Source organism: Chiloscyllium plagiosum, unplaced genomic scaffold (genome assembly GCF_037043375.1).
Source record: "Chiloscyllium plagiosum isolate Xiang-an unplaced genomic scaffold, Cpla_swu_hap1 HiC_scaffold_3, whole genome shotgun sequence".
Taxonomy (NCBI): Eukaryota; Metazoa; Chordata; class Chondrichthyes; order Orectolobiformes; family Hemiscylliidae; genus Chiloscyllium; species Chiloscyllium plagiosum.
In genome coordinates this window covers 75,165,398-75,180,095 of record NW_028270141.1, presented here as the reverse complement: position 1 = coordinate 75,180,095, position 14,698 = coordinate 75,165,398, and the positions used below count along the sequence as shown (strand labels likewise).

General features: G+C 37.5%; 1 protein-coding gene across 2 annotated transcripts in view; it reads left to right on the top strand.

Annotated features, from left to right (window-relative positions):
• Positions 1-12,463, top strand: part of rnf217 (ring finger protein 217) — an 86,224-nt gene extending 73,761 nt beyond the window's left edge. For both annotated transcript variants that reach the window (XM_087980679.1, XM_043684048.2), the window contains one exon: positions 9,444-12,463. In XM_087980679.1, the coding sequence (XP_087836805.1) occupies positions 9,444-9,517 (74 nt within the window). In that variant the 3' untranslated portion in view covers positions 9,518-12,463. The remainder of the gene's footprint in view (positions 1-9,443) is intronic.
• The last annotated feature ends 2,235 nt before the right edge of the window (positions 12,464-14,698 follow it).

The window sequence follows — 14,698 nt, the reverse complement described above, 5'->3', positions numbered from 1 at the left end:
TTAATGTATCCAGGATCACCTCTGTGCAATAATGAACAGCTGAATGCCTTTGAACTTTCCTAGATTTTGTATTAAGTTGGTGACTGGGTGGGTCTGGCATTTTTTTTCAAATTCACTGCTTGAACACCTTTGTGTATTGCATTGCATGATGTTGTCCATTATTTATAGTCACAAGATATTTGAGGAATGGCAAGCATGGCAGTTTGCTGTCAATACTAAGAATGCAGTGTGTCAATTCAGCCCAGATCCACACCCTGGATTTTCTTGCAAGTTATTCTGTGCACTAAGGTGAGCAGGATTTAGTGATCATCTGATACTGGTCTGTTTACCTAGTGAGCAGAACTCCATAGGAACAGGCCATTCATCTCCTCAAGTCTGTTCCACCATTCAATGAGATCATGTCTGATTTGTGGCCTAACTGCATATTGCTTTGAACCTTATCCCTTAATATCTTTGATTAGCAAAAAAAACTGTTACAGATTTAAAGTTAACAACTGATCCGGTATCCACTGTCATTTGTGGAAGAAAGTTCCAAATATCTATTATCCTTTGTGTGTAGAAGTGCTTCCTAACAGCTCTCCTGAATAGTCTGGCCCTAATTTTAAGATTATGCCTTCAGACTCTTCTGATTTACAACATCCACAGTTCTTTCAGTGTTTTTCTCAGACTATGCCCCAGTTCTAAAATCCCTAACCAGTGGAAATAGTTCATCTTTATCTACCTTGTCTTTTCTTGTTAATAATCTTGAAGATTTTGATCAGATCACTGCTGAACCTTCAAAATTTGAGAGACACAAGTTTAATTTGTATGATATCTCCTTATAACTTAACCCCTGAAGAACAGGTATCATTCTTGTACATTTTCATTATGCTCCCTCCAAGATCAATGTATCCTTCCTAAGGTGTGGTGCACAGATCTGCTGACAGTACTCCAAGTGCGATCCAACCAGAGCTATGTATAACTGCAGCGTGACTTCTGCATCCTTTATATTCCAGACCTCTACATTATGAAGGCCAGCATTCCATTAGCTTTCCTGATTAGATTTCATAAACATGCAAAAAATATACACCTGAACTCTCGAGTCTTTTTGGACACCCACTCTATTTAACTTCATACCTTCTTAAAAAAAATACCCTGATCTGATTTTCATTCCAAAATGGATAATCTCATGTTTCCTTACATGGAACTCCATCTGCCACAGATTTGCTTACTCACTCCGTGTATCAATATCCTTCTGTCTACAATGCCACCTAACTTGGTGTTATCAGCAAATTCAAAAAAATCACTTTCTATGCCATTATCTAAGTCATTAACAAATAATGTGAATAATTGAGGCCCTAACACAGATCCTTGTGCGACACCACTGGTCACATCCAGCCGATTTGAGTGCTTATCCATTATCCCTACTTGCTGTCACTTGCCACTCAATCAATTTCCCAACCTTGTCAGTGATTTATCCTCAATTCCATGGGCTTCTACTTCAGTTAACAGTCTGTTATGTGGGACTTCAGAAATTTCATATAAACAACGTCCATGGGCATTCCTGTGTCCACTACCTTCGTCAACTCTTCATAAAATCGATTAAGGTTTGTCAGATATGCCTCCCATCATGAAGACATTCTGGCTGTCCCTGATTAACTGAAAATTTTCAAGGGGTTCAATTGCTCCATCCTTGATAATAAACTTCAACAATTTCCCTACAACAGGCGTTAGGCTAACTGGTCTGTAATTCCCTGGTTTTCCTCTTTCACCCTTAAAAAGCAGAATGACATGCGGTTTTCCATTCCAGTGGGACAACTCGTGCATTTGGGAACTCTGTAAGGTTATTATTCTAGTTATACAGTGTGCTCTCCTACTTCTTTTAACACCCTCTATGGAAACCATGGGGTCCCAAGGATTGCTTACTCTAATTTCATTAATTTGCTCATTACCGATGTTTATTTAGATTAACTTTATTCAGTCCCTGTTCCTGAACTACAATTTATTTCCTTGGGACTTCCGACAAGCAGTGCTCCTTTCGTGCTGTAAATATTGAGGCAAAGTAATCATTCAACATGCCTCCCATTTCTCCATAGTCATGAACAATTATCCCACTTTTAGACTTCAGTGGGCCAACATTGCTGCTGACCACCCACTTTCCCTTTGTGTAACTATAACATTTGTTCTTACTGATTTTGAAGACCCTGGCAAGTTCCCTTTCATAATTCCGGTTAGTATTTCTTATAAGTTGCTTTGTGGCCCTTTGCTTGTCTTTATATCTTTCCCATTCAGCAGGATCTGTGCTGCTTTTTGTATCTTTCTAAGCCCTTTTGTTTAGTTTTATGCTGTTCCTTATCTCGTTAGTTGTCATGGCTGTTTGTTTTGTGTGAAATGGAGTCTTTTCCTCTCTGTGATATAAACTGATTTTGTATTGTGTTAAATGTTTCTTTAAATATCTTCCACTTTTGCTCATTAGCAGACTTTCCCAGTGGACAGTCTGTGTGTCATCTTGACCATACCTAAGTCTACCAGCTGATTTAGGCTTTTCATTTTCAAATGTTGATACATGTTCTCGTACACAGGCTACTAACTAAATCTTACTCATTAATAAATCCAATCTTGTTTGTTCCCTGTTGCATCCAGGACATATTGCTGAAAGAAACTATCCCAGACACACTCCAGAAATTCACTACCTTTCTGACAAATACTTGTCTGCCTCTTCCAATCTGTGTTAAAGTTAAAATCCCCCATTAATACTACTCTAGCTTTGCTTCACAATTGCCTAGTTTTTGCATCTATACAATCCAGCACTTCAGAATTGCTACTCAGCAGTCTGTATTCGGTGCCTATTACCACTTCAGATTCTTTACTGTTCCTCAGTTCCATCCATACAGTCTACACTGAATGCTTTTCCTTCATTATATCTTCCCTCACCATTGAAGTAATTTTACTTCTAATCAGTAAAGCTGTTCCGTCCTCTGCCATTTTCTCTATTGTCGTGTAAACCCTATATCCAGGTATATTTAGTCCCCTGTCCCAAACATCCTGCAGTCATGTCTCAGTAATGGGTACTAAATTTTAATCTTTCATTAGATTATGTGCTTGCAGCTCATTTAATTGATTCCTTATACTCCATGCATTTGTATGTAGAACCCTTATTTGGGGCATAAACTGTAACCTGTGCCTCATGCTTTATTCACCTGTTTATTATTTCTCATCCAGTTTAATCACTACACTTCTGAGAGTCTTGCTATTACCTGCCATATCTGAAGTAGGATTCCTGACTCTCTCTCTCTCTCTATCTCTCTCTTTCTCTCTCTGCTGGCTATCATGTTAATTATTTTGAAGCAGTATTAACTTTCCCTGAGCCCTGTCTCCCATTTCCCAATTTAAATTACTTGTGACCACTCTATTTAGCCTTTCCACTAGGATATTGATCCCAGATCAGTTTAGGTAGAGCCCATTTCAACAATTTCATTCCCAAAACCCTGCTATCGGCATAGTCTCCAATACAGTAGGTGACCTATTGCTGGGATAGGACCTCAGGAAACTTTGACCATTGTCTCAGTTTTGTGTACAATCTCCTCAAAGCCTTGGTAATGGATATGGTGAATACTAACAATATTTATAGGTCTACAGTTTCTAAGGCTTTCTCATTGTCTTTTTATTGTGAAACCAAAGTGCAGAGAAAGGAGCAATGTCAACCTTTTAAAAGTGTATGAAATCCAACAAGTTGAACCAATAAGTAACAAATGGCTAATACCATTTCTTTTTCTTCTAAATGTGCATAAATTTTAGGAAGAAAAGAAACTGAAAGAGATTATGTGGTTCTATAGTTTTAAAAGGTGATAAGGAGTTTAGGTAAGTTTTTAAATGGTGGAATTGGGCAGTTCCAGTGCATTAAGAATACAGTGAGGAGATGGCCAAATAGAATTGTTGACTTGTATATACTAAGATCCATTGTGTGTGTACATAATGTACAGATTAGTTTGAATATTGTTTGAGTTTAACAATATTTTCTCTTTGACAAAAAATATTTCCATGCTCTTTGCAGTCTGAAAACCCCACAAATGTTTCTAATTCAACTTGTTGGCTGCAGGTTAAGTCTTTTGTACAGCAACTTAAATTCTGAATTTGGGGAGAAATAATTATAATATCCATGTAATGCAATATGTTTCAAGACTGACTGAAGGAAGTGTGATAACATAAACAGAATTGTTATTAAATTCTAACTTTAAGTATTACTTACCAGTTTCTCCTAAATGCTTAGAAGGGTTTTAGTTTTGTTGTAGTAACGAATGGAGCAACAGGAATTGGGGACAGCACACTTCCTTGTTGCCTCTTGGATGTAAAGTTTGTGGGAAACCTCAAGAAATGCCCAAATGTAATCTTGTCAATTCTACATTATAATGCCACTAAATTTCTGATTTGTGTGTTGTTTTGACCATAGGCCGAATGGTGTATTTTTGTAGATTTTTTTTTAATTGGTAAGTTTGACATTCGTGTAAGGAGAATAATGTCAGATGAAATTTAATACGAACAAATGTAAATTGCAATTCGATTGGAAGAAAAGATTAACAACACATGTATATCGTAAATGGTGTTAAAAGACACCAAGGCTGAACATTGAACTATCCCATCAATACAAAGTAATAATTAATTAAGATAATAACCCAAGCTGTTGAATCTAAGTTAGAGAAGCTAATCAAGCTCTACAGCATCGAGTCAGAACACACATTTTGTTTATTTCAGTTGATGTTTTTGTATTTCGGCTCAGAAATTGCGAGTCATGTAAATTTCAAACTTCTGAACCCTGACCCTATTGCTTCTGCAAATATTTTCACCTCATGAACTGGCTGGCAGTCTTCAGGTTTTCCAAAACCCAGGTGGCACGCCTGGATTCATTGAGTCATTGATTCACCTCTCCACATCCTTCCTTTGTGCCCTAACTCTCACCACTCACTCCATACATACATAAACACATACACGCGCGCACGCACACACAAACCAGTAATTCACCGTCTCTCCTTATATCACCCTCCGTGACTCCTTGTAATTTTCAGTTACGCAGTATCCATTGTACAGTCCTTGGGACTCATGTAACAACAGTATGAGGTATTTCAAACTGGTGTACAATCAAGTAAATCTGCAACAATTTAAGACAGCTCTCGCCTCAAGTTATATTTGTGGCAGCACAGACCGTTCAGGTCTGTGCATTGCAGCAATGCTATGATTGGCATGGTAATTCCCATGGTAATGTCTGCATGCACAGTTGCTCAGCTTAGAGGGTACTTTGGCTGTAACTCACAAACACAACCTTTCATACTAGGGATAAAAAAAATCCAGATCTAATGAAAACAATTTAAATCCCCTCAAGTGTTATTTGTAGGAGGACCAGCATCTATTAAGTAATGATATCAAATACAGACTGTCAATCAATCGATGTATGGAACCTTCTGCTGAGATAAGTTGTTAAGCATCTTTTAAAACTCAACCTAGCATTCGTAATGAAGGTAGATGTTGAACAAACCATTGATGCACTATACAGTAGAGCCTATTGAAATTGGAAAAAAAGACTAGCTTTTTTATCTAAGCTACAATAATGGTCTGCAGTCAAAGCATTCCAGTAACAGATGATTTCTTTTTTCAAACAGAAGTTGCAGATTTTTTCCAGTTTAAATACGGTGTATTTAAATCACTTCAGATCATGACACCAGCATGATATTCTGTTTCTTCTTCAGTTTTGAGTGCAAAGTAACACAGTCTACCGTGTAAAAAGTACTGTAAACCATCTCAGCACTTGCACAATGGTGATTAAAGCAATGCTGACTTGCCTTTGCAAGACAGAACTGTACAATCAATCATTGCATACAATTTATAACTGTATCAAATAATGACATTTGATAACTTTTGATTGTCAGAACTTCCCAACTTCTCAGCAGGCTTCCGTGAAGGTTACTGAATTCTCAAACAAACTTATATTTCAGAAGCCTTCCAAAATCGGCTTGACCTGATGGGAATGCTGGTGGATAGGAAAATAAAATTTCCCTGGTCTTGTCAATGGACACCTCGATGTCAGAATACATGAGGTTATGGTCAAACTCATTCCCATCTGTGGGATGATCTTTTGGGTCTGTTTTAATACATTTACGTTTGCTGTGAAAATTAGTTTCATTGATTTGTGACTCAAGGAGTACATGTAAATCTAACCCTTTGTCCCATTCTGCTCGTCTGTAAATATTAGTGTGTTAGAGGCTGTAAGTTGAAAGGAACAAATCCTTATAAATGCCCTTTGAGAAGTATTTGAATAGCCAGCACTGTTGTAGACCTAGGAGCGCCACTGGGTGTAGTAGTTGCTGATGGGGCCACAGATCTAATTACAGAGTCAGGGTAAATGTGGGAATCATGCAGTGGGCAGAGAAGTGCAAATCCTGAAGGAAAGACTAGGTGGGGGTAAAAGTACGTGGGAAGGGCAGCCATTGATTGTGGGGGGGGGGGGGGGGTAAGGGGTTGGCAAAGCAGCCATTGTAGAAATGGGACCAGTGAAGGGAATTCAATCCGAGTTTACCTACATTCCTGACACTACCTGATCTGGGAAGTGGCTATTATTTGGCTTCAATAGGGTGAAGGAAGACAGACCAACCTCAGCCTGACCTACCAAGTGTAAAATTCAGGACTTTTCTTTTGAGATGGATGGACGCTGGAAGGCCACCAAGGCAAATCTGAAGCTAGAGAACTGTAAAATTCTGCTGTGAGAAGAGACTTTAGAAACTTGTTGTTTTTTCTAGACTGATATTACAGAGTGTTATGGACCAGGCCAGAACCCCCCCCCCCCCCCCCCCCCCCCCCCCCCCCAAAAAAAAAATTTCAAGACGGTAGCCCAGACCCTAACTTTTCTAGTTGTTTTAAACAGGTGTAAGGTGGATATTCCAATAGTGATGCAGCTGGTCAAACCACTCAGTTTTAAACAAAACAAATATTTAAAGGCTACTGAATGAAACACAAACAAAAGAGAACAGAATACAGAATATCAACCTATCTGAAAGCCCAAGCGATTCTACCGCAATTTAATGACACTGTTCCAATTTCCTGCAACATCTCCATAAACACCCGCTTAGCAAAAAAGGTAAAATCAAACACTAGCTCGTACAGGAGACATGTCAGAGAGAGAATCTCAACAACTGTTTCTCTGGGACCGCAGCTGAAAACTAAACCAAGTTAGAAAAATCCCTGATCTGAGAGAACTTGCCATTCCCTTTCATTGTACAAGTGTTTTTAAAAAAAAACCCTAAAGGCCTCCTGTTTGTTGCCTTTGGCAGTATCTATTAGCCATTATTAAAGTAGCCAGTTCAGACATATCGGTACCTCTGCCTGTATGACCCCTCTCAGAAAAGACCAAGAGCAAAATAACCTTGTTAAAGGGGCAGTATTATCACAAGAAGCATATAACATTATTCCAGAGATTTTATTTTAGGCTACCAGAATAACAGGTGCAACCTCCAAGATGATTTTTTTTAATAGATATCAAGAAAGTCTTGTTCATATAATAAGTGATCAATATGTGGAATAAACTATCAGTCGGATATTGACAGCAAAAACATGGAACTTTTAAAGAGATTACTGGAAGCCACAAAGCAGTTAAGGGGGAATAACAAGGATGGACAAAATAGCGTTGCACATCCATATCATTCGGTGATTAATGCCACAGACACTCGATACGCCAGTTAACTTAACACCTTCCAGTGGGAAAAATGCAGGCATATATTATTAAGGAGGATATGGCGTGCACTTGGAAAACTCTTTGTTTAGGAAATAGCATGACAGCAGCTAGGGGGTTTATTAGCTTACAGGAGATGGTAAGTAAACATAAACAGATCAACATGATTTAATGGTTGGACTGCTATGGATGAATGCTGGAACATTAACTCTTTTACATCAGTGACTTAGATGAAGAGCCAAATGTATGGTTGTTAAATTTCTGATGACGCAAAGATAAGTAGGACAGTAAGTTGTGAGGATGATATAAGAGTCTGCAAAGGGATGTAGATAATTAAGTGAGTGGGCAAAAATTTGACAAATTGACTATAATCTACAAAAATGTGTATTTGTTCACTTTGGCAGGTGAACTAGAAAAGCATCTTATTATTTAATGGAGACAGATTGCAGAATTCTGAGATACAATGGAATTTTGGGGGGCCTAACACATTATATTGTGTAACGTCAGTCAGTAATTGGGAAGGTGAGCGGAAACTTCTCATTTCTGCAAGGGATGTAATAAGCAATAGGGATATTTTTCCACATTTGTAAAAGAATGGTGAGACCACATTTGGAGTACTGAGTAAAGGTTTGGTCTCCTTATTTAAGAAGAGATAAAAATGTTTTAGAAGTCGTTCACAGGTTCATATGACTGATTTCTGGGATTGCAATGGTTATTGTGTAATGGAAGTGTGAATAACCCAGACCTTTACCCAATGTAGTTTAGATGAATAAGAAGTTATCTTATTGAGGTGTGAAGATCAATGTCAGGATGGATGCTAACAGGATGTTCTCCCTTTGTGGGAGAGGCGAGAACTAGGATACAATGTCTGAAATGGAAGACCCCCTTAGTTTTAAACTGAGATGAGGATAATTTTTTTTCTGTTTTGGGGGTTGTGAGTCTTTAAAACACTCTGTCTGCACTACCCTCTGGAGAAGAATTATTGAATATTTTTGAGGTGGAGGTAGATTCTTGAGGTTATTGGGAATTTGGCTATAGTTAGGTTAGCTTAAATGGCAAGGTAGACTTGAGGTCAAATAGCCTTCTCCTGCACCAAATTCATCTGTTTGTAATTGATGCTGCCAAATACAAGAATAACACTTCAATTTTATTTTACCATTTTATAAAGAAATGACCTGCATATTTGTATTTGTCAAAGGAATGTACACAAGAATCATTGTATTTACTTCTCCCAGATTCTCAGTTTCACAAAACACATTTGCATTTTGTGCTGTTCAGATGATTATCCTCTATCCATTAACTGGCAATGTAGAACACACAAATAGTGATCTGCATCACATCTGGTTTTAAATGGGAATTATAGTTTTCAATGTAATAGAGCAATAATTGGATTCACTTCTGATATTTTTTATGTTGTTTTAAATCACATTGCATCATCTTGTAGATTATGTATTACATTCTCTTGAACCAAAGCTATAATCACAACAATACTTTGAGTGTTCCATTCCTATGACATGACAAAAACAATACTATATAATTGCCAAATGCAAAATGTGCATTTTTGTACCTAATGATGTATTTATTTAATTTTTGAAGTGTAGGTTTAAATAATTGCAAGACAACAATTACTTACAGAGCTTGCTATCATGTAACTCCATTAACAATGACAGCTCTTGCTTTTACATGCAAATTATAACATTATGTTAATTAGTATTTGTAACACAATATATTTCTTTTCTTTTGATAGGCTTGTTTATCTTTCCTATCTATTACATTTGTAAGAAGCAAAGGAAAAGGTCACAGACTGGTATGTTTACATAAACAAAACGAGCCTTGTTTACATGGGAAACGATGGATGTGTCAGGGACCTCTCCGAACTCTGCAGTGAGAAGCAATAGCATGTAATTAACATTCAAATACTGAACAGACATGACACTGGGAATGGTGTCATGCATTATTTCTTGGCCATATTACTAAGTAGTACAAATTCTTGGAATTATTTCCAAAGACTTGGCTTCAAGCACTGTGACGTACAACTCAAGAAAGAAGAAACTAATCAGACTCTCTTATTTTTATTGATGAATCTACCAATCACAGCTGGAGATAGGAGTCTCTCTTCCATTTTGCACATGTTAGGAATACTCAGCTATAATCATGGACGATGTGGATCTTTGGCAATGTTTGCACTCTTGCATTGTCCTAACACTGTCTTGAGCCTCAGTTTCTGAAGAGAATTTTTCCCTGTATAGTGTGATATTCCTGTTCCTTTCTCAAGGAAAATTATATCATCTCAAGGGATACCAATGTGCCATGAAATGCCATGTCGTTAAGATCTAATCTAATTGGATATTTATACACAACCCTTCTAGCACTTAACATTTGTGAGAAGGCAATTTTAATTCAGCTGAAGGGACTAGAAATAAACTGGGGTATTGGAGAATACTGTCCAAGTTATCTCTGAACTGGCCCAAACAGACTTGATATTTAAAATTCTGGAGTCACAATAAAAAGCTGGACTCTGACTTTTAGCCAGAATAACACATACAGACATGCTTTACTTCAGGAGTGGAATATTTTGGAATCAAGTCAAAACTAACCGGCTGTGAAAGTGTGAACATGCAGAACAAATTTGGTTCATGCGTATGCAAGCTCTCTTTTTGTTAATGGGGCATAAACATTAAGCTGAAGAAAATGTGTAAGGTATGAAAGAAAATTAAAATTTGGCCCTGGGGGTTGACACTTCAGTGCCCACCATTCATAGAGGGCTCAGGTATCTCCATGTGCTTCAAGCACACCTGAGAAGGGAGGTAGGCAGTCAGTCAGGCTGAGCAGCACTCCCATCCTCGTACCGCCTGGACGTGTGGATGGATGGTTGGCTTGGTCACGTAAAAGCAAATATTTGCAATTTACATATCAGTTTGCACAATTCACATGACTGGCAATGAACTTGGTTTCGCTTGATTTCCAATCATGACTAATTGCTAGGATAATGGAAGTAAAAAACATTCTAAGATAATATCTGGCAATCACCTTTCACTTGCTTGAAATCCACCTAATAACATTAAATAATGCTATCTAAAAGTAATTTTTAGTGCCTTATTCGCAATTTTGTTTTGAGAGGAGAGTCTTTCTGCTGCTAAACAGCCTTGCTATAGATAAGATGTAGTTCAATGCTAATTCTGTAGGTTAAGATGGGTCACTTGATAGTCCAAGCATATTTTAAAGAGAAGCTATCTTAACAGCGACAAATATTACAGAAAAATTCAAAGCAGTTGTGTGGGACAATTTTGTGGTTTTGCTCAATGTTTCTTCATCGTTACATTTTTACTGTCATAGTCAAGAACCATATTGAATTGTGAATTAACTTCTATACCCTGCTCATTAAAAGTCAAAAGTAAGGTAAAGAAAGACCATTTAGTTCCAAAGCCTCCACTGGAGAATGATCTCACCTGCTTGTAACTTACTAAAAGGTGTTACCTGCACCATCTGAAAGCTAACCAAAAAGATGGCTGGAAATGCTGGCTATGACACAAATGTTGAAAACCCCTCAGTGGTTTCCTGATTGACCGCTGTCAGTGGGTAGAAGGTTTCTGGAAACCTTATTTAAATGGATTTTCCACCAAGATTACAGCAGCGAAGCATGAAAACTTCCAAACAGATTCCTGTGGGACTCTTTAATTGGATTTACTTCTAACACGAATCATTCCAACTCTGACTTAGCCTGTACAAATATAGTATATTGGAAAATGATATCTTGAACAGTGCAGAAAGAAAATTTAAAATTTTTGTAATTTGGACAGTCAACTGGAATTATTTTGATCCATGAAGGAACCAATTTAGTGAGACCACAGCCCACAATGATGTTTTGTTCAATACTACTTTAAATCAGTAGCATTCTGTCTAGGTTATTCTTTATTTGTTCCATCTCCATTTTTGTTTCAGTAACAACGTTTTTGATTTTATTTCAAATGATTATTGGGATTAACTGTATGAGTAAATTTTGTAACTGGACAGATGTACTGAGTTTATTAATTAAGTAAACTAACACCAGTAACATTTCTCTGTTTCCAAATAACAGCATTGTCCTTTTTAAAAAAAAAAGATGGTTTTTGTTTGTAAGTATCAATGGATAATTCATCACCAAAACATGTGCCTTTTTATTTGATGTAGCCTCTTTAAAATTTATCTTTTCAGTAAGTTTCAATATGGCTACAAATACTCAATGATCCACAAAGATGTTCATTTTTTTTAATGCCAATTTAAATTGCTTAATTCTCATTCCCTATTCCCACTCATCCCTCGCAGGAAAGAGCGAGGAAAACTTGAGTCCAGAGGTACTTTGCACTTGCAGTAAATGTTTATTGATTGATCTGCCAATTGTAGGGTCCTGCTGGTCAGGATCAAAAAAAATTATACTTTTACAATATAGTTCCACTGTGGATTGTGCTGAGAAGATGTATTTAAGCTTTTTCATTTTAATTTTATGTTTTAGTTTAAGCAAGAGATGTAGCTGTTTATTCAATGACATTGTTGCAGCCAATTCCATTAAAAAAGCTTAATCAGATTAGTAAAAGAAATAAATAATACATCCTATGTAAATGTATCTGATTAATGACACATCTGCATAAAAGTAAGACCTTGGGTATTTCAAGTGACTTGTGACTGGACCACAAACAACTAGCAGTGCAAAAACAATAGCTGAAATAATGTGACGATGTCAAATGTACTATTCCAATGAAAAATAAAGCAGAATTACATTGTGTCATATTTTTAATTTTACGTCAATACTTGTATTTTCTCTTTTGATTTATTAGTGCTTCAATTGATAAAACTTAAACCTGATTTCATTTCTACCAAGTAACAACACTGCAGAATTTACAACAAAATATTCACCTCCTTTGAAAGGAATTTTTTTTTTCAGTTCATTAATTTTCTGCATTCTCATACCTTTCAGCTGCACATTGAAAGATGACCATGTTTGCTTCCAATACAGATGGTATCCTTTCTTTTAAACTGTCTATGTTGGGAGACCAGAGCCAAAGTAAGTCAATGGGACAGGAACCCTAGGTGAGCAGGACTTAGTGTATGATGGGAGCCTTGATCAGATGAAGGTTTTGCAGGGTGAAGATGGGAGGCAAGTGGGGAAAGCATTAGAATAGTAGCGTCCTGAAGTGACAAGAGCTCAGATACTGGACATAAAATCTATTGCAATACAACTACAAATTAAAGTTTTATGCGACAGACCTCTACATGTAAGCATATCTTAAGTTCATTTTCCTTTGCCATTGTACCTAAGACTCCGTCAGTGGCAGAATGTTCAAATTTGAAACCAGAATCGATAGATTACAATCTGTGGAGCAAGTGATCTGGGCAATTGTACTGAGATCACACCTGGTGGGAACCTCTGCTGCTGAATCCCCTGCATATTTGATTAGATTAGATTCCCAACAGTGTGGAAACAGGCCCTTTGGCCCAACCAGTCCACTCCGACCCTCTGAAGAGTAACCCACCCAGACCCATTTCCCTCTAACTAATGTACCTAATACTATTAGCAATTTAGCATGGCCAATTCACCTTACCCGCACATCTTTGGACTGTGGGAGGAAACTGGAGCACCAGGAGGAAACCCACGCAGACATGGGGAGAATGTGCAAACTCCACACAGACAGTCGCCCAAGGCTGGAATCGAACCTGGGACCCTGGTGCAGAGAGGCAGTAGTGCTAACCGCTGAGCCACCATGCAGCCCCTGGTCAGGTTCTTAAGTTGCTTGAATTGTTGCAGCTCAACATGTTTAAGACTACAAAATTGATTGATGTCAAAATGGGTTAACGGAGACCCTCATTCAACAACAAGGCTGGGAGTTATCTATGGCCTCCTCTATAAATTTGTTATTTTGAAAACTGAAAGTAGGTTGCCACCCAATATACAGGGTTCTCTACTCCTAATGGGGCCTCATATCCATCTCAGTCAAAAAGTGTGGTGCTGGAAAAGCACAGCCGGTCAGGCAGCATCTGAGGAGCAGGAGAGTCGACGTTTCGAGCATAAGCTCTTCAGGAATATCGACTCTCCTGCTCCTCTGATGCCTGACCGGCTGTGCTTTTCTAGCACCACACATTTTAACTCTGATCTGCAGTTCTCACTTTCTCCTGCTGGCAAGGATGAGGAGGCTACACTGAGAAGAACTTTCATTTAATGAAGGCAGCAATTTCAGATGTGGGCGTGCCAGTCTACCAGCATATTTCAGACTCTTGCCAACTTGCTGAGTCCAGATAAATGGAAAATGCTTCCCAATCATAGGTCAGGGAGCTAGCAATGCCTCATTTAACTGTCTCCCCCGATCTCTCCAAACAATTCTTAGGAGCAATATTGTAAAACACCCTTCTGTTGTTGCAAACATCATTTAAATTTCAATTATAGACAAAAGTCAAACTTGAACATTTCTTTCTTTTCACAGCTCTTTTTCCTCAGTACCTTTATTATCAACTTCTACCTTCTTTACTGAATTATTTACAGAACAGAAGACTTGCTGTCTTCTAGCCTGCATCTGTTTCTCAGTAAATATGTTGTTCCTCTGCAGAATAAAGGATTACCTGATCTTATTCCGGATAATGGAATAGATCAGAAGGTTGTCTTTAAAACAAAAGAGAAATTTGGAAAATAGTAACCACAATAAGAATTGGTCTGGTACAAGAATGAAAAAGAGAAAAGAAATATCCAGAACAAGCATGCTGTAAAGGATAAAAGTAAATTATTATCAGGTGACATAAAACACTTTCTAAATTAAACAGTAAAAACTGGAGTTCAAATTTTACATTTAAAATTAAACACAAAATGTAAGTGTATATATAATAAAACAAGAGTGACTATAAATTTTATACTTGGAAAGCGGCAAAAAATATTAGTGGAACAGAGGTACTTTTGAGAGAAAATTAATTGAAAAAAGACAAGTAAATGATTCTCCTTAAATGCCTTAATCAGCAGGTAAGGATGATGTGTTAAGT